This window comes from Stomoxys calcitrans, chromosome 2 (assembly GCF_963082655.1).
Source record: "Stomoxys calcitrans chromosome 2, idStoCalc2.1, whole genome shotgun sequence".
Taxonomy (NCBI): domain Eukaryota; kingdom Metazoa; phylum Arthropoda; class Insecta; order Diptera; family Muscidae; genus Stomoxys; species Stomoxys calcitrans.
In genome coordinates this window covers 10,902,855-10,924,043 of record NC_081553.1, presented here as the reverse complement: position 1 = coordinate 10,924,043, position 21,189 = coordinate 10,902,855, and the positions used below count along the sequence as shown (strand labels likewise).

At 37.6% G+C, this 21,189-nt stretch overlaps 2 protein-coding genes across 4 annotated transcripts in view; one reads left to right on the top strand and one right to left on the bottom strand.

Annotated features, from left to right (window-relative positions):
* Nucleotides 1-1,906: 1,906 nt before the first annotated feature.
* LOC106086005 (mitochondrial dicarboxylate carrier) lies at nt 1,907-21,142 on the bottom strand. 3 transcript variants are annotated; one of them, XM_013250505.2, is made up of 5 exons: nt 21,014-21,142; nt 15,548-15,738; nt 5,306-5,813; nt 5,100-5,232; nt 1,907-2,997 (listed from the first exon to the last, which is right to left on the bottom strand). In XM_013250505.2, the coding sequence occupies exons 3-5, from the start codon at nt 5,716-5,718 to the stop codon at nt 2,674-2,676; spliced, it is 870 nt and encodes a 289-aa protein (XP_013105959.2). In that variant the 5' UTR covers nt 5,719-5,813; nt 15,548-15,738; nt 21,014-21,142; the 3' UTR covers nt 1,907-2,673. The 3 variants fall into 3 exon arrangements, with proteins under 3 accessions (XP_013105959.2, XP_013105956.2, XP_013105958.2); XM_013250502.2 differs by lacking the exon at nt 15,548-15,738; XM_013250504.2 differs by lacking the exons at nt 15,548-15,738; nt 21,014-21,142 and adding an exon at nt 6,145-6,423.
* Nucleotides 6,545-21,189, top strand: part of LOC106086006 (uncharacterized) — a 30,188-nt gene continuing 15,543 nt past the window's right edge. Inside the window, exon 1 of the mRNA XM_013250506.2 lies at nt 6,545-6,672. The gene's annotated coding sequence lies outside the window, so the exon portion shown is untranslated. The remainder of the gene's footprint in view (nt 6,673-21,189) is intronic.

Here is a 21,189-nt window from a genome sequence, read left to right as displayed (position 1 = left end):
GCGCAATTCGTATTAGATTTGGCTGAATTTTTGCACGTTGTGTTTTGGTACTGTGTTTCCAACAACTGTATTAAGTATGGTTAAAATCGGTTCATAACCTGATATAGCTGCCATATAAACCGATCTTGGATCTTGAATTCTGGAGCTACTAGAGGGCGCAATTCTTATCCTATTTGGCTGAATTATCGCATGAAATGTTTTGTTATGACTTCCATCAACTGTGCTAAATATGATTCAAATCGGTCCATAATCTGATATAGCTGCCATATATACCGATCTCCCGATATAGAGCATTGAGCTCAAAAAAGGAGAAATTTTCATCCGATTTGAATGAGATTTAAAACAGTGCGATTTGATAGACCTTTACACTTGTTTGTTGAATATCGTCCAGATCGGACCATGTTTGGATATAGCTGCCATATAGACCTATCTCCCAATATAGAGTATTGTGCGGAGAACTTGATCCACATTTCCCATATCCCAATCCAATCTGGACGAAAAAAGGGATGCCAAAACGCAGTGTTTCAAATTTCATCAAAATCGGATGAAAAATGCTCGTTTTATGGGCTCAATACTCTATTTCGGGAGATCGGTTTATGGCGAAGCTATATCCAAATATGGTCCGATCTGGACGATATTCAACAATAAGGTTTAGAGGGGTACCGGAACTCGCTATGCCAAATGTCATCGAAATAGGATAAAAAATGCTCCTTTTATAAACTCATTACACAATATCAGGAGATCGGTATATATGGCAGCTATATCCAAATATGGTCCGATCTGTACCACATTTAACAGGAATGGTTAGGGGTCTACCAGAACACACTGTGACAAATTTCATCGAATTCGGGTAATACATTTTTTTATTGCCTTAATACCCTATATCGGGAGATCGGGTGATCGCTCTAAGAATAGCTATATCCAAATATAGTCCGATCTGAATCGCACTTAACAGAAATGAATAAGGATCTACCAGAACTTACTATACCAAATTTCATCGAAGTCGGATGACAAAATTACCAATTTATTGCTTTGTCTATATAGCGGTTATATATAACTTAAATTCGATTTTATGAGATCAGAAGGTCAGGTTTGCATATAAAGAATACGAAATCATGAAAAATTTTTTGAAAAATGTTTTTATAACCAACATTTTTGCAAAATTATAAATACCCAGCTTTTGGGTATAAATGTGTAAACACCGGGGTAGTTACCCAATTTCGGAGGCCAGCGTAGCGCAGAGCTAAGCATGTCCGCCTATGACGCTGAACGCCTGGGTTCGAATCCAGGCGAGATCATCAGAAAAAATTTTCAGCGGTGGTTTTCCCCTCCTAATGCTGGCAAGATTTGTGAGATACTGTGCCATGTAAAACTTCTCTCCAAAGAGGTGTCGCACTGCGGCCGTTCGGACTCGGCCTCCTTTTTATGGCCGAGTCCGAACGGACTCGAGCTTATCATCGAGCTTAAACTTGAATCGGATTGCACTCATTGATATGTGAGAAGTTTGCCCCTGTTCCTTAGTGGAATGTTTATGGGCAAAATTTGCAAATTTTCATTTTGCATTTGCATTTACCCAATTTACCGGGTAAATACCTTTTGGGTGTTTACCCATCGCCTATCTCTACCAATGACTTTTACTATGGTTTTCGTCATTCAATTCATTTATGGTTCGAATCGGACAATAGCATAACAATTCTTATCCATTTTTCTTTGTTTGCGACAAATGCGATCAATGGTGCAGGGTACCTTGTTTTCGACTACGATAGCCGAATGAGAACCTTTGCCGCTTAAAGGAAAAGATCCGACTCTATGTTGGCTACTCGGATCGAGAATAAGTCTAACACTTGGATGCTCATGAAAATAAAACACAATTTTTTTTCCAGCTTTTTTTTATTTCAAAAAAGCAGTCTTCAGTTTTAACAAAAAATTATAGCATTGCAATAAGACACACATACATATAAAAAACACTCAACATAAACCATTTCAATAGCTAACAAAGATGTACTATACAATTGTGGGAACAATATTATTGTTGTTTGTTACAAACAATGGGAAAATAATAAAACAATGTTTTCTTTTCATCAATTAATCTAAACTGAATGTGTGCGCTTGAAGTTACACAGTTACAGAAACGGATTATCACGAATGCTTTTGCAGCAAACTAGCGGCAGTAGCCTACATTTAACGCCAGTAAACTTAATTAACTTAAAATTACAAAACTAGTACTCATTTCAGCAGGAATGTTTGTTGTTGATTTCGTAAAATTACTCTAAGTACAAAGACTCAAAAATGTTCACATATATATTTTTCATTGTTGTCGGTCGGTGTTAAGAAAGTGTACATTTGTAGCCAAGCAAAATGTTTATCCGTTAAAAATGCAAAATATTTGTGAAGGGTAGAGAAAATTAAAAGAAACACAAAAGCAAAAAGAACATTTTTTACATATACGTATAAGTTACTTGTAAATTTACTCTAATGATATATATGGAGTCGGTCGGCCGGTCGGTCAAACAATCGCTACTACTGATTCTATATAAAAATTTGTTCGTTCTGTTTTCCATTCTTCACAAAAAGCGTATAAAATATAATTATTGTTTCTCTTATTTCACATCGGATACACATGGGGCCAGCGTATCTACTTCGTTGATATCACTGTGCAGAACTGTCCATAGTTTACTGGCTCTTTGGCTGGGGTAAAACGCCAAAATTCAAACGTAGCTGTTCCAAAAATACGAATGTGATTATCGTATGGGGACCAAGACGCACGAAGGCTGGCACATAACCCTTAAAGAAACCAAGAGGTCCCAAACGAGCCGTGAATTTTACAATATCCCAGAGCCCATTGAACTCTCCGGGTTTGGCATTCATGGAGCGTGTTTTCAACACATCTAATGGCTGAGTTAGAGTTGTAGCAATGGCTCCAGCCGCCAAAGAAGCAGTGAAATGTGTCACCAGATTATCCTTGAAGTGGGGCGTTTCCAGCAACATTGATTTGATCTGCAAAAGAAAATTTCGTTTTATTTATCAAAAAAAAGAAAGATGTATTTTTCTATGTTTTAAGTATCTTTGTGACAATTTTTATACCCTACACCACTATTGTGGACCAGGGTATTATAACTTAGTGAATTTGTTTGTAACACCCAAAAGGAAGAGAGATAGACCCATTGATAAGTATGCCGATCTGATTCGATTTAGCTATGTCCGTCTGTCCATGCAGTTTTTTCGGCCTAGAGATGAAGCCCATTGAAATTGGAAAAGAATCGGAACAGTTTTGGATATAGCTCCCATATATATGTTCGTCCGATTTGCAAATAATATTGCAATAAAATGGCCTTTTGTAGATTCTCTCAAAATTTAGCAGGAAGGCTTGTGAATTTCATGGAAATCGGTTCAGATTTATATATAGCTCTAATATATATATATATATTGGGTTGCCCAAAAAGTAATTGCGGATTTTTCATATAGTCGGCGTTGACAAATTTTTTCACAGCTTGTGACTCTGTAATTGCACTCTTTCTTCTGTCAGTTATCAGCTGTTACTTTTAGCTTGCTTTAGAAAAAAAGTGTAAAAAAAGTATATTTGATTAAAGTTCATTCTAAGTTTTATTAAAAATGCATTTACTTTCTTTTAAAAAATCCGCAATTACTTTTTGGGCAACCCATCCAATTTTAACTTCTGGAGTCAAAGCAAGCGCATTTATTGATCCATCTTGCCAACATTTTGCAAAAACACTTTCCTCGACGACTGCCACAGTATACGAGAAGTTTGCTCGAAATCGGTTCAGATTTAGGTATAGCTCCCATATATATGTTCGTCCGATTTTACGAAATATTGCAAGAAAGTACTCAATTTTAAATGGATTCTTTCGAAATTTTGCAGGAAGGATTTCCTTATGGCTCTCAATATTACTGGTGAATTTTATAGAAATCGGCCCAGATTTAGATATACCTGTTTTATATGTATATCGGCATATTTTCACCCCAAGAGCAACTGCAAGCGCTTTGTTTGACCAATCTTGCCAAAATTTTGTACAACGCTTTCCTTGACGACTACCACATTATTTAAGAAGTTTGCTCGAAATCGGTTCAGAATTAGATATAGTACCTATATATATGTTCGTCGGATTTTGAGCAATTTGCAAAAACGTTGTCATTTGTCAACCGTACTTATTACAGTTTGAACATATTTGCTCGCCGAATCCTATCAAAATTGATTCAGAATGGGATATAGTTCTCACATTGTACTTATAGGGTAGGTGTAGGGTATTATACAGTCGGCACCGCCCTACTTTTGTTCTTCCTTACTGGTTTTCTTTGTTTCTTGGAGGAGTCTTGTGAGGATATAGTGTATATCTTATCATTTGCAGCCGAGCATTGAAAAAACCCATCAGACTAGGGGTTTAGGTCAATTGTTACTTCACAACCACTCTAAGGCAATGAAGATAGGTCTTTGAAATCTTGTAGAATACCTTAACTCAACAGGCTGGAGGCAGTTTATATATAGGCGGTAAATTAACGTACGTATACACCTTACAGGCCACCGTAGAGCAGAGGTTAGCATGTCCGCCTATGACGCTGAACACCTAGGGTCGAATCCTGGCGAGACCATCAGAAAAAAAATTCAGCGGTGGTTTTCCCCCATGTAAAATTTCTCTCCAAAGAGGTGCCACACTGCGGCACGCCGTTCGGACTCGGCTTTAAATAGGAGGCCACTTATCATTGAGCTTAAACTTGAATGGAAACTGCACTCATTGGTATGTGAGAAGTTTGCCTATGTTCCTTAGTGGAATGTTCATGGGCAAAATTTGCAATTTTGCACGTTACAAAACATGAACCTACTTAGGTAAGTGGCATGGAAAACAATTAAGCTTGGGGATCTGGCCACCAACTTAACTAATCATCTTGGTCTCATCTAACATTTACTTCACCCAATATATATAAGATAGAGTTGCACACTGTCAGAACTTATCGCATGTACCCAAAAAATTCGAACGGTTTAACATATACTCGGAGAATATTTTGTTTAAGTTTCTATAATTTGACCCATTTTATCAGCGGAAAAAGGCTTCCACCTATTCCATAATATTACAAATACTCACCTGATCATAGAAGGCAATTTGGCCGATAGTCATTAGGACACCTCTTCCGGTTGCAGTGGTGGCGCCTGAGAACAAACGTTTGAAACCCTCATGACGATAAACCTTTATCAGGCCATCAAAGGCATTCTTATAGCTGAAAACCAAATACAAATCATATTAAATGTATTGTATGTACAATTATATAACTATGCTTTGGTATTACTCACTTTCTTCTCTGCTCAGGCGGGAGCTTAACATCATTCTGCATGCGTACATTCACCATATCAGCAGGTGTGCCAACAATGCCACCACAAGTTCCAGCCAAACCGGCCAGTGAAATTTTGCCCACAAAGGTGTCAGTGTTGATATATGGTTTGCCTACCTCGTAGATGCCAAAGCGGGTCATTGAGTATGTCATCTGACGCAGTATCGAAGCCGATAGGCCATTATATAAGGCAAAGACACCTTGTTCCCTGACCACTTTGGCCGTTAGCTGGACAACGGATAGCTTTCCTTGTTGTGTCTGCAGTGTCACTTTGATCAAATCCAGTGGATGTGTACACATTGCTGCTCCAGCACTGGCGATACCTCCAAAATACCAACGTCCCAGACGTTTCGAATTATCATTGGCCGTAGACATTTTTGTGCGTTAATAATAATAGCCAAAAATAAAATGTATAAAACTAAAACAGCAAAGTCTTGGATGTGGAGGAGCGAAGTGATTTCAAAAGAAAACTGCAACGATATAAAATGAAATATAAAGGTTACATTAGATTCCAACCACATACATCACATGCCTTAGTTTGTGTATACAATTTGATTTCTTCTAGTTCAATAATAGAAGATAATGATAATGACCTCACACTTGTGTGGATTAAAACATAAACACGTCATCATCACCAATGCCCATAGCCACAGCCCTGCCCACCCATATTCTCAAGTGGGATTTATTGGTTTCAACTACACTCTAAAGAAGGGGTCTTTCTCGCAAAAAAGGAGGCCTTAAGATGACCTTTGAAATATGCATTAAAGGCGGAATATTTCAAGTGCCATTGGCAAGACTTACTCAATTGAATTCTTTTAAAATCAAATCCTAGTGCATGGACGGACGTTGGAGGTATGCAGAAATTATACAGCCATTGTAGAGCGCGATTTTTCAGATGCTTTCAGCTATCCGAAGAGTGAAGGAATGTGTGTCTGTATATGTATGGGGCTGATTATATAAAGGAACCTCTGTATTTGGTTTTACTGCATCGTAAGCTGTTAACTTGATCAGACTTTTATCGACCCAAAGATGTGATGTATTTTTGGGTGGTTTAAACCAACCACCTCTATGAAGTTTTCAATTACAACAAATATAAACAACAACATAAACATTGACGTTGCCGCTGTGTTGGGAAATGGTTCTTTTTGCCTTGTTGGCCTTCACTTTACAACACTGCTTTTGAAATTGTCAAATAGAAATGCTAAAAACAGCTGTTTTAGTTTGAGCTGCTAGTTTGCAAGTTGCTCGTGCCGATATTGTTTTTATCAGTAGCAGATTAATTATTTAACAATTATTCCATTTTTAATACTTGTGTCGTAAGAAATATTGGTAAGTGTGCATAGAAATATCGAAAATACAAAAAGTTTGAGGCAGCTTCACCAATTAATGAATGTATAGCAGAACACAAATTTTGCTGTTGTTTTGTAGTTTGCTTATGGGTGCCTACATACTCGTGGAACTTGCGAGTAATACAGTTAAAGTGCAGTATATGAGTGTGAAAAATTAAAAAAAAATATTTGATTCTTAAAAACGATTCTGACGAAGGAGCAGTTGCTGGGAAAATTAAAAAAAAAACCCTTTCACACCGTAAATACGCTATTAACCGTAAATACGGGCTATCTTGAGATAGTGAACCCCCCAAACTATTGGGTTGCCCAAAAAGTAATTGCGGATTTATTAAAAGAAAGTAAATGCATTTTTAATAAAACTTAGAATTAACATTAATCAAATATACTTTTTTACACTTTTTTTCTAAAGCAAGCTAAACTTAACAGCTGATAACTGACAGAAGAAAGAATGAAATTACAGAGTCACAAGCTGTGAAAAAATTTGTCAGCGCCGACTATATGAAAAATCCGCAATTACTTTTTGGGCAACCCAATGCGTATGAAATGAAAATGGGTATGAAATGAAAAAAAAAAAAATAAAATTTGTTTATGTTATGGGACAAGAATGGAAAAGCTGCCATTGAGATTCGTGTTCCTGGTTCAGAATTTCAGTGAAATCGGAGGTGCGCCCTATAAAATTCATTTTATCTTAAAATGACCCCAGGAACACATATATTTAGGCAAATTTTGGGGCTCAGGCCTAGGTGGGAGCTCCCCAATTTAAAGAAAATTTTGAGTAGTCAAAAGATATAAAAAAAGAGACCCTACGTCTGGTAGGGGGGAATTGAAGTCCTGGTTTGGCGCAACCAAGTTAAATGACCCCGAATATAGCAATGGTGAAAGAAAATTTGTGTCGAACACGAAAATGCCCCAGGCGTTGAAGTGTTACCCCAAGGAGTCCACCGTAGCGCTGAGATTAGCATGCCCACATATGACGCTCAACGCCTACGTCCGCATACTGGCAACAACATCTGAAAATTTTTTTTCCTCCTGGCCTTCATGATACACCATTCCGTGCAATAGAGACCTATCTCGCCTACGTATGGCGCTAGTGACCCCTACATGGAGTGCAAGGGGATAGCAGTCAGGTCCGGTACTGCCGAGATAGAGCTATACAACGTGTACATACCGCCCGTTGGTAGCTGTGTCCTTAGCCTTAAGGTAAATCTACATGATCTTAAGGTGTTGGTAGCCTTAAGGTAGATCTCCATGATCTAGAGCGTGAGGTTCAGCACTACAAAAGAGAAGCTCTATATCAAGCGGCATATCAAGCAGGTCTAAACAACATTTATGCAGACACGGTACCAGATGCGGTAAATGGCTACCGGGTGAATGAAGTCCTTGGAGAACGAACGCCTCTCATTGCACCTGAAGAAATTGACCTCCCCCGGCAAACCAGAGTAGTTCTGGCTCAATTACGTTCCGGCAAATGCAGCCGCCTCAACTCCTACAGAGTAAGTTTTGATGCCGACGTGCAAGATGTATATCCCAAATGTAACTAGGGACCGCACGATACACGTCACCTGTTTAACTGCCCGGCCAGACCCACTTGACTCAGACCCAGATCCCTGCGGACGCACCCCATCTTAGTCGCAGAGTTCCTGGGTCTTAACACTCAATAACATCTAGCAGACGAAAGATAGAACACAATAAACTGCTACAACAACATCAGCGGTATCGAGTGGAGAGTCTTAGTGAGAATCTGGGCTGCACCGGCACTTTCTTAAATACTGAGTGCCTTCGATGCTCGCTACTATAAGGCGAGATATTGGCGGCATCAAATAAGCAATGACCCTCATGTTCCCGCGGCGATCGGTCGTATAGACCAGAATGAATATGCTCACCTATAAGAGCTTGACAAGGATCGCCACCCCCACATGCAAATGTAGCTACAACAACAATAACAACTAATTTCCTCTTTCCGTTTTGTTACTCATCGACATATTCATCTTAGTTATGTGTATAACTTCTTGATCGTCTTGACATTCTAGCTCAACTTGATATAGCTCCTTTATATTTGAAAAAGTCACGCAAAGAACTTGTCAAATGCGATCCATGGTGGAGGGTACATAAGTTTCGGCCCAGCCGAACTAAACATTCTTTAACTTTTTAAATATATTTTTATCCTTCCGTGATATGTTCAGATCTTTAGTCATTTGATTGACACTACGCTGTGGATTTCATTGAATTCGACTATACCCGTCGAGCCATTTCAGGTATTGTCGCATTTGTTTTCATTTTTGACCACCGCCATGGCAGTTGGCCACTCAAACAGCATCATTATAACGATTTATGGTGGGACACGCAAACATTTTGTTGTTAGAGTTCATCAAAAATAGCCGGTTGTAATTTTCAGCCAAATAAATGCTATCACATTATTACGCTAGATCTCCATCACAAATAGCTTGCATTTTAAATAAACTCAGAATCAAACACACAAATTTACCGACCAAAGTAACATGGGCTTGAAGCGAAACGTATTTGGAGTAGAGCACGAATACGACATCCACTTTCGGGACATGGCTGGGGGCCGCCCCACTCCCAAAACACCCCCCAAATAGGAATAGTATTTACCGACCAAGATAAAATGGAGCTCAAATAAAAGGTATTTGAGAGTAGAGCACAAATCTGATTCTTATTTCCATTGCCAAGTGTTTGGTTCATATAATTTACAAAATAATATGTACCATATTTCGAGCTACAGAAGAATAATGTTGTTTCGAATAGCAAATGAACAGAATTTTTTAAAACTATGTCAAATGTAAAGACGAAGTTATTTCCCCCTATAAGGCTTTACACCATGCCTTAACAGTTAACAATAGGGTTTATGTAATAGGTACCTTAATCCATATACGGGGTATTTTATACCGGTTTATCCGTCCGTGCGCTTAAAAAATATTCTATTAAACGGAATGAGTATCATATATTCAAGCCTAACCACCACTCTGTGGATATAGAAATGCCATATGACACAAATGCAAAAATAATTTAAAATAAACAAAACAACGAGTTAACAATTATATTAATAATGCAAATGAAATAGACAATGGAAATGTAATGCACACAAATAAATACCAAATGCCACATAACAAGTAATGAAAGGCAAAAGTCGGGCGGTGACGACTATGAAATACCTTATACCTACCCTATAAGTTGAAATTGCGAGCTATATCTAATGCCGAACTGAAATTTGATATCATTCGGTGGAGAATAATATGTGCCACTTTTCGATCACAAAAATGACAAATTACCACTTTATTACAAATTATTCAAAGTGGGACGAACATATATATGGGAGCTATATCTAAACCCTAGCCGATTTCGACCAAACTCTTTAGATATTGTGGTAGGCGACGAGAAAAGCGTTGTGCAAAATTTTGGGGATAAATTTGCTTTTAGTGGTCCAGAAGTGAAAATCGGGCGAAATATTATAGGAGCTATATCTAAATCTGAACCATTTTCTTTGTTGACTACAAAGCCGCTTTTGATACCCCTATACGTTCAAAGGTATTTCAAGTCATGTCCGAGTTTGGTATCCCGGTAAAACTAATAAGACTCTGCAGGATGACACTTGCTGATACACGTTCCTGAGTAAGAATAGGAAATAATCTCTCCGAAACATTTAATACCAAACGAGGTTTCAGAAAAGGAGACAGCCTATCGTGTAATCTCTTTAATATCCTGATGGAGAAGATTATACGAGATGCAGATGTGCATAGATATGGCACACTAATCACAAGAGAACACCTGCTACTCGCCTATGCCAACGACATCTATAACATTGGTCGTCACCGGATTTTGTAACTGCAGCCTTTGGAAGAATCGAAAGAGAGTTAACGAAAATGGATCTGGCAGTAAATGAAGATAAGACGAAATGGATGATTTCAACTCCCAAAACGCCTTGTGCAACCGACCAGATAAAAAAATTGAGAAAGTTGGGAACCACAACTTTGAAATAGTCAGTCACTTTATCTACTTCTGCATCGCCGTAACCGAAACAAATGACACCAGTTTTGAGATAAAGCAAAAAGATGCTACTTTGGACTAAGTAAGCAGTATAGAAACAAGTTCACCTTTCGACAGACGAAGATTACATTATACAAGACACTGATACTACCCGTGTTGTTAGATTGGTTTGAAGCATGGGTACTTGTGAAAGCAGACGAGGCAGTGCTTGGAGTGTTTGAGAGAAAGATTCTTCGTTAATGGAGAATATAGGCATCGTATGAACCACTACGAGAACATAGTTACTCGTATTAAAATACAACGGTTGCGTTGGCTAGGGCATGTTGTCAGAATGGATGAAGAAGCTCAAGCTAAGAAGTCTTTTGAAGGCAAACAGGGTGGTACACGCAAACCGGGACGAGTAAAAACCCAACAGAAAAATCAAATGGCGGGAGACACCTCGAAACTTAGTGTCAGAGATTATAAAATGAGCGCAAAAGTTCGAGACGGTTGGAACGCTATTTTACCATCATAGCCAATTGAAATAAAGTAAGAGAGTTAAATTATACGCAATTAGTCAGCATGATTTTTTGGTTCGAACATCTTTTTTGTTTTTTCACCAAAAATGAGCAAAATTTAAGAGCAATTGTCATATCATTGTAATATAATTTCGTCATTCCGTTTGCAACACATCGAAATATCCATTTCCGGTCCTAATAAATAAAGTATATATATTCTTGATCAGCGTAAAAATCTAAGACGATCTAGACATGTCCTTCCCTCTGTCTGTTGAAATCACGCTACAGTCTACAAAAATAGAGATATTGAGCTGAAACTTTGCACATATTCTTTTTTTGTCCATAAGCAGGTTAAGTTCGAAAATGGTCTATATCGGACTATATCTTCATATAGCCCCCATATAGACAGATCTGCCGATTTTGGGTTTTAGGCCAATAAAAGCAACATTTATTATCCGATTTTTCTGAAATTTGGGACAGTGAGTTATGTCAGGCCCTTCGACATCCTTCGTCAATTTAGCCCAAATAGGTCCAGGTTTGGATATAGCTGCCATGTAGACCGATCCTCCGATTTAGGGTCTTAGGCCCAAAAAAGCCGCATTAAGTACCCGATTTTTCTGAAATTCGGAACAGTGAGTTGTGTCAAGCCCTTCAATATCCTTCGTCAATTTGCCCTAGATCGGTCCAGATTTGGATATAGCTGCTATATAGAGCGATCCTCCTATTTAGGGTCTTAGGCCAATAAAAGCCACATTTATTATTTGATTTTTGCTGCAACGCCGTTTTACTTTGTTCTCCTCTTTGGAGAGAAGTTTTACTTGGCATATTACCTCACAAATGTTGCCAGCATTAGGAGGGGAAAACCACCGCTCAAAATTTTTTTCTGATGGTCTAGCCAGGATTCGAACCCATGCGTTCAGAGTCATAGGCGGACATGCTAACCTCTGCGCTACGGTGGCCTCCCTCACGGCCGGTGATGGAAGTTATATCCAAATCTGAACCATTTTCGACCATACTCCTTAAACATTGTGGTAGTTGTAAAGAAAAGCGTTATGGAAAATTTTGGGGAGATTGGTCAATAAATGCGCTTGCAAAGGCTCAAGAAGAAAAAACCAGCCGATATATTATGGGAGCTATAACTAAATCTGATCCGATTTCGATGCAATTCATTGGTAATATCGAAAGAATAAGATAAGTGAGACCTTCGTGCAACATTTCGTGAGAATTGACTGACCTTTGACAATATAATTGCAATATTAGGTCAAATCGTACCCCGTAGTGGTGTAGGGTATAAAATAAATATAATTTCAAAGTTGGACTATCATCCCATGCCTTTGGAGGTGGGTATAAACAAATTGAAACTTTGTAAATGCAGTACTCATGCCAAAACGAGAATACGAAAAAAGCTTGTAAATATATACAGTGGCATACATGGCACAGAAAAGTCTACATACCACACTGAAAAAAACACGATTTACAAAAACAAAATTTATGAACGAAAAAGTTTTTCTACTAAATATCTATTGTTGCCAAAATGGTTTATCATTGTTTCCAGTATTATAATTAGTAAACATTTTTAGTGTAAATTTCGTCCTAACTACGTTACGGGGGGTTTAAGTAAACGCTTTTTTTTCTAAAAGGTAGGTAGACATATCTGTGCCACTGTATGTATACAAAGGGGCTTGTTGTTTGTCTTTTTTTCTTGTTTCCGATTCTCTTTCTACCGTTCATTCCCCTCTTTGGGCATGAGCGAAAAAAAAAAACGATGAGCAAAAAAAAAAAACGACGGTGTGCTCATGATATTGATGACGCTCAATAGCTACGTTAGCTTTGTCGGAATTTCAGACATCTCTAGCTAATGTTCAACAATATTTCCTCGGTTTTGACATTGACCACCGGATGGGTTATGCATATGTGAGTGTGTGTGTGTGTGTGTGTTTATATAGATTTGAGAGCAAATCACATTCAGCTAAAGCACATCAGCATGCGAATATGTGGATATATCTCTATGGTGCATAGCTATATAGTACTCGTATTCAGTTAGAGACTTGATACAATGGTTTCAAGTGTTATGTGGGGGAGGCAATGTGGGAAATCATAACAAATTTCTAGCACATGTGCCCATGGCGTGGAAATGATGGAAATAGTTTTCAATATAAAACACATGGGAAGTGTGAAATTGCAACAGATGTACCGATGAAAAATTCAATAGAGCAATAATTCAATTCTAGAAACATACATTCCAAAATAATTGGGGAAATGCTATTTTCATTCTCTATCAATACCTAATAATATTTTCTTGTTATATTTATTCAATTTATCTTTGCCAAGCTACACATATTTTCATTTATTTGTAATTAGCATTTAAATGTTATAAAGAATTTAAGCAATTATTTTAACATTCACGGTATAGATTAGCACCCTAGGTTGGTTTTAGTTCATTTAACACATTGCAATCAAACTGAAAAAACTGATTAGATAGCATGAAAGATAGATGGCGTGTCTAGATCCTTAGCTGGCAGTGCCTTTGATAACTGGATTATCTGTTGGTAAATTATTCTTGACTACAAATTCAATAGCATGCCAAATATGTCATAATTAGTCGGCAAAGTTTAAATTATATCTTGCTATAAAAATGGAAACAAGATAAACCAAAGTCATAATATGACCAGTGTTAAAAAAAGAAATTTCGGTGTCCACAGAGCTGCTATCTATTGATTTCGGGGAAAAAATTTAAGGTATGTGTAGTTTCTTTTTATACCCACCACCGAAGAATGGTGGTATATTCATTTTGTCATTCCGTTTGCAACACATCGAAATATCCATTTCCGACCCTATAAAGTATATATATTGTTGATCAGCGTAAAAATCTAAAACGATCAAGACATATCCGTCCGTCTGTCCGCCTGTCTGTTGAAATCACGCTACAGTCTTTAAAAATAGAGATATTGAGCTGAAACTTTGCACAGGTTCTTTTTTTGTTCATAAGCAGGTTAAATTCGAAGATGGGCTATATCGGACTATATATTGATATAGCCCCCATATAGACCGATCCGCCGATTTAGGGTCTTAGGAACATAAAAGCCACATTTATTTTCCGATTTTGCTGAAATTTGAGACAGTGAGTTGTGTTAGGCCCTTCGACATCCTTCGTCAATTTGGCCCAGATCGGTTCAGATTTGGATATAGCTGCCATATACACCGATCTCTTTATTTAAGGTTTTGGATCCATAAAAGGCGCACTTATTGTCCGATGTCGCCGAAATTTGGGACAGTGAGTTAGGTTGAGCCCCTCGACATACTTCTGCAATATGGCATAGATCGGTCCAGATTTGGATATAGCTGCCATATAGATCGATCTCTCGATTTAAGGTCTTGCGCCAATAAAATGCGCATTTATTATCCGATTTTGCCAAAACTTGGGATAATGAGTTGTGTTAGGCCCTTCGACATCCTTCTTTAATTTGGCCCAGATTTGGATATAGCTGCCATATAGACCGATGTCTTTATTTAAGGTTTTGGATCCATAAAAGGCGCACTTATTGTCCGATGTCACCGAAATTTGGTACAATGAGTACGGTTAAGCCTCTCAACATACTTCTGCAATATGGCACAGATCGGTCCAGATTTGGATATAACTGCCATATAGACCGGTCTCTCGATTTAAGGTTTTGGGCCCATAAAAAGCGCATTTATTATCCGATGTCGCCGAAATTTGGGACAGTGAGTTATGTAAGGCCCTTCGACATTGTTGTTCAATTTGGCTCAGATCGGTCCAGATTTGGATATAGCTGCCATATAGACCGATCTCTCGATTTAAGGTTTTGGGCCCATAAAAGGCGCATTTATTGTCCGATTTCGTCGAAATTAGGACAGTGAGTTATGTAAGGCCCTACGACATTCTTCTTCAATTTGGCCGAAATCGGCCCAGATTTGGATATAGCTGCCATATAGACCGATATCTCGATTTAAAGTCTCGGCCCATAAAAGGCGCATTGTAATCTGATTTCACTGATATTTGACACAGTGACTTATGTTAGGCTTTTCGACATCCGTCTCGTATATTATTCAGATCGGTTTTTTTAGATATAGCTATTAAAAAGATCAATGTTTTGTTATACACAATTGAACATATTTCGATATAGCCGCTATGGGCCATTAGGTATGCATTTTTCACCGGATTTTGACGAATGGTGGTTTACATATATACCCGAGGTGGTGGGTATCCAAAGTTCGGCCCGGGCGAACTTACCGCCTTTTAACTTGTTATTAGTAACCTACTCGGATACTGCAAACTCTAGTCCACTTGTCATAAATATTCAGCTACAAGAAAATATCAAACATTATTATTACCCATTTGCGGAATTGTTTGTTGTATAGCATTTGAGTGTTGCCTCCAATTGCCATACGTGTTCTCCTATGTTTAACGTTATCATTTATTTGCTTTACGAGTTTTCTGTTATCATACATTCATGTATTATTTTACTATTATTGCATATTGTTGAACAAATTGTCGATTTGGTGTTTGGTTGCTTGGCTGTCCCCTAAAAAAAACAGAATAGTACTTCTGGCTTATCATTGTAAACACATGCAAACAGGTCATTGATTACAATGCACATGGGAATTTACACACATTTCGATTATGAAAGGGCTACAAAATAACAAGTATAACATATGTACTGCAATCAATCATCTGAATTAAAAATAAAAGTAAAAACGTTCTTAGTTCGGCCGGGCCGAATTTTGGGAAAGCAGCAACATAAATTCTGGTAACAAATTTCTAAGTACCAAATTTCTGGCAAATCAGGCAAAACTAGAAGCATCTAGGGGCCGTAAGAGACTAATCGGGAGGTCGGTTTATACGAAATATCAGACTATAGAACGATTTGAATAGTACTTGGCACATTATTTAAAAATCATAGCAGAACACTATGCGCAAAATTGGATAACAATTGCGGCTTTCAGAACCTCAAAAAAATCGGGAGATCGGTTTATATGGTAGCTATATCAGGTTAAAGGTGTATTTGGACTATACTTTCCACGGATGTTATAACAAAACACTCCATGTAAATTTTCACCCACATCGGACAATCGAATTGAGTCTTCTAGTGCCTCAAGAAGTCAAATCGAAGGAACACTTTATAAGGCAGCCATTGCAATACCCAAAGACCTACATCAATAAAATGTCACTGAGCAAAATTTCAGGTGGATATCTTTAGTTGTTCGAGACCGATAGCGTGATTTCGACAGACGGATAGCCTCGTCTAAGAATGTCAAGACAACCTAGAATATATATGGGGTCGCAGATCAAAATTTTGTGGTGCTGTATTAAAAAGTTATTTAATTATTTTGGTATGGTAGTGGACACCAATTGTCATGATTCTGTTCCTTAAGGTTATTTTATTTTGTGAAGCCTAATCGAGGGTTTAGTTTTTATACAGCATGTATGGTATTTGTGTACTTATTGTACTTCTTCCCTAAAATGTGAAAGTGTCAAGTTGCATAAAATTTAAATTCAATTAAAATCAAATCAAAAACACCAGTAAAAGCGGGCTAAGTTCGGCCGGGCCGAATCTTGGGAACCCACCACCATGTATTCTGCTAAAATATGGAAACTATATCTGGTAATAGACCGATTTGGACCGTTCTTGGCAAAGTTGTTTAGAGTCATAACTTAAAATTTCAGCCAAATCGAATGATAATTGTTGCTTCCAGGGGCTCAAGAAGTCAAATCGGGAGATCGGTTAATATGGGAGCTATTGGGTTTCCCAAAAAGTAATTGCGGATTTTTTAAAAGAAAGTAAATGCATTTTTAATAAAACTTAGAATGAACTTTAATCAAATATACTTTTTTCACACTTTTTTTCTAAAGCAAGCTAAAAGTAACAACTGATAACTGACAGAAGAAAGAATGCAATTACAGAGTCACAAGCTGTGAAAAAATTTGTCAACGCCGACTATATGAAAAATTCGCAATTACTTTTTGGGCAACCCAATATATCAGGTTCTTGACCGATTTAAACCGTACTTGTCAGAGTGGTTGGAAGTCATAACAGAAAACCGCATGCAAAACTTCAGCAAAATCGGATGAAAATTGAGGCTTCTAGGGGCTCAATAAGTCAAATCGGGAGATCGGTTTATATGGGAGCTATATCAGGTTATATACCGATTCGGACCGTACTTGGCGCAGTTATTGAAAGTCATAACAGAACACTATTTGCAAAATTTCAACCAAATCGGATGAAAATTGTTGCTTCCAGGGGCTCAAGAAGTCAAATCGGGAGATCGTTTAATATGAGAGCTATATCAGATTCTTGACCGATTTAAACCGTACTTGTCAGAGTGGTTGGAAGTCATAACAGATCACCGCAAGTAAAATTTCCAACAAATCGGACAAAAATTGCTGCTTCCAGGAGATCAAGTTGTCAAATCGGTTTATATGGGAGCTATATCCAAATCTGAACCGATATGGCCCATTTGCAATCCCCAAAAATCTACATCAATATTAGGTATCTGTGGAAAATTTCGAGCGGCTAGCTTTACGCGTTCGACCGCTATCGTGATATCGACAGACGGACGGAGGACGGACAGACATGGCTAGTTCGACTCAGAATCTCGAGACAATCAAGAATACATATATATAAAAATGCTTTGTTTCTCATGAATAAATTTACTGGTTCTTTATCATTCTAAAAGATTTGTTTTTATTTTTAATTGTAGTTTTGTTTCTAAGTTTGAGAATTTCTTTAACGATTTCAAATAGCATCACAGGTGTTTGGGGTCCAGTTACTGGCAACAAAATTCACTATCACTGCCATGTTGGACTTATGCCATCATTGGAAGGATTTGACGTCAGCCCTGTGTGATTTCAACATGAAAGAATCACATGTCAAGGGGTTAGTCAACCAATGTTTGTCTGCTTGCTTAATGCTGAATCCGATAACTCTTCGATGTGTCAGTATTAGAGACAGCAAGGAACCTAGTCAATCTTCCAATTGGCAATTTTATTGAATTATATTGCCATTGCCAAGAGCAACACTATTTAGTACATGTGGGACACTACATTTCCCAATCGCATGTGATTGATTGATTATTATACAATTGATATCTTTATACTAAAATCATGTGTTAACCCAGATCTGCCATGTAAATTTAGATAACAAAGAACTTTTTAAAATTTATTGAATAATCATTAACATGTCTCGTCAATTGTCATAGAGAACTAAAATTTTGGGTTAGTTTTATGGTAGTTTTGTCAATATTTGATTTTATACCCACCACCATAGGATGGGGGTATACTAATCTAGTCATTCCGTTTGTTACACCTCGAAAAAATTATATTGTTGTAGGTCTTTGGAGATAGCAAGTGGACCATATTGGTTCAGATTTTGAACTAGCTCCCATATAAACCGATCTCCCGATTTGACTTCTTGAGCCCATGGAGGCCATAATTTATGTCCGATTTGGCTGAAATTTTGCACATAGTGTTCTGTTATGACAAATGTGCCAAGTACGGTTCAAATTGGTCAATAATCTGATATAGTCTCAAATAAACCGATCTCCAGATCTAACTTCTTGAGCCCATGGAAGCCACAATTTTTGTCCGATTTAGCAGAAAATTTGCACATAGTGTTCTGTTATGACTTCTAACAGCTGTGTCAATTACGGTCCAAATTGGTCAGGAATCAGATATAGCCATATAGATATATAAACCGATCTCCCGATTTGACTTCTTAAGCCCATGGAAGGCACAATTTTTGTCCGATTTGGCTGAAATTTTGCACATAGTATTCAGTTATGAATCCCAACAACGGAGCCAAGTACGGTCCAGATCGGTGTATAACCTGATATAACTCCCACATAAACCGATCTCCGGATTTGATTTCCTGAGCCCCTGGAAACCGCAATTTTTGTCCGATTTGTGTGAAATTTTGCACATAGTGTGCTTTGTTAACTTCCAACAACCATGCCAAGTATGTTTTATATTTGTGTATAATCTGATATAGATCCCACGTAAATTGACCTCCCGATTTGACTTCTTGAGCCCTTGGAAGCCGCAATTTACATCCGATTTAGCTGAAATTTTGTACATGGTGTTTTGTTATGTCTCCTAACAACTGTGCCAAGTACGGTTCAAATTGGTCAAGAACATGATATAGCTCCCATATAAACCGATCTCCCGATTTGACTTCTTGAGCCCATGGAAGGTCCAATTTTTGTCCGATTTGGCTAAAATTTTGCACAAAGTATTTAGTTATGAATCCCAACAACGGAGCCAAGTATGGTCCAGATCGGTCTATAACCTGATATAACATCCATATAAACCAATCTCTTGATTTCACTTTCTGAGTCCCTGGAAGCCGCAATTGTTGTCCGATTTGAGTGAAATTTTGCACATAGTGTTCTTTTTTAACTTCCAACAACCATGCCAAGTATGGTTTAAATCTGTGTATAATCTGATGTAGATCCCATGTAAACCGACCAACCGATTTGACTTCTTGAGCCCCTGGAAGCCGCAATTTACATCCGATTTGGCTGAAATTTTGTACATGGTGTTCTGTTATGTCTCCTAACAACTGTGCCAAGTACGGTCCAAATCGGTCTATAACCTGATATAGCTCGCATATAAACCAATCTCTTGATTTCACTTTCTGAGTCCCTGGAAGCCGAAATTTTTTTCGATTTGAGTGAAATTTTGCACATAGTGTTCTTTTTTACCTTCCAACAACCATGCCAATTATTGTTTGAATCTGTGTATAATCTGATATAGATCCCATGTAAACCGACCTCCCGATTTGACTTCTTGAGCCCCTGGAAGCCGCAATTTACATCCGATTTGGCTGAAATTTTGTACATGATGTTCTGTTATGTCTCTATTTTATGTGGAAAGCACGCTATCTTACGAAGGAGAAAATTTGTCCAGATTTAGATATAGCTGTTATATATGTATATCGGCATATTTTCACCCCAAGAGCCACTGCAAGCGCATTGTTTGACCAATCTTGCCAAAATTTTGCACAACGCTTTCCTCGAAGATTACCACATTATCTGAGAAATTTGCCAAAAATGGGTTCAGAATTAGATATAACTCCCATTGATATGTTCCTCAGATTTTGGGTAATTTGCATTAATGTTGTCATTTGTGCACCGAAGTTATTACAGTTTGAACATATTTGCTCGCCGAGGTCCTTCAAAATTGGTTCAGAATTGGATATAGCTCCCACATTGTACTTTTAGGGTAGGTGTAGGGTATTATACAGTCGCCACCGTCCGACTTTTGCCCTTCCTTACTGGTTTTTATTTCAATTTTTCAAAATTTCCTATTTCTAGAAAGTTTTGGAAAACTTTATTGATCATAGACAATTTTTGAAAAATTATCAAAACTTGATATTCATAGAAAGCTTTGTCAATATTAGATTTTTGTAAAGAATTTCCCACACAACTGATCACACGAAAATTTGATTTTATCCAAAATTTTTGCTTTACTTGAATTCAATTTATTTTGTTCCCGAGTGTAGTAAGAATACGAAGTTAAAGAGTACGCTAATCTAGGCTGACACCAAACGCGTGATTTCTGCCACATCAAAACAAATCAAACACGAAGAAAACAGAACACTGAGAGTAGCACACTTATCAAGAAAGCTTTCTTTCAGACAGTGGTGTCACTCACTCGCTCCGCATAATCTCAGTTTGAGTAGAAATGTCAAAAAACGTTGACATTCATAAGTGAATCTAAACAAATAGGCGAAGATTTGTGGTAACATTTCAAAAAACAGACAGCATTAAAAAAAAAATAAACATGATTCACTTGAACTTTACCTTGAATGTTTTTTTTTTACAACGAGTAAAACACTAACCAGCTGTAGCTTGTTTTTGAAAATTTTGCACTCGTAGATCAGATGATTTTTGATTAACGTTTTGTAATGGAACTCAAGATGTTTGAGAATTAAAACATTTTCTTATGAATTTTTAATTCCTTTTTTGGATTGTTATCA

What these genes read in the sequence shown, in the direction of transcription:
- LOC106086005 (XM_013250505.2), bottom strand. Translation starts at nt 5,718, where the DNA reads ATGTCTACGGCCAATGATAATTCGAAACGTCTGGGACGTTGGTATTTT. An exon ending in CCGCCTGAGCAGAGAAGAAA is followed by an intron (nt 5,233 to 5,305) that starts GTGAGTAATACC and finishes TTTGGTTTTCAG; the next exon opens with CTATAAGAATGCCTTTGATG. An exon ending in AAATTGCCTTCTATGATCAG is followed by an intron (nt 2,998 to 5,099) that starts GTGAGTATTTGT and finishes TTTCTTTTGCAG; the next exon opens with ATCAAATCAATGTTGCTGGA.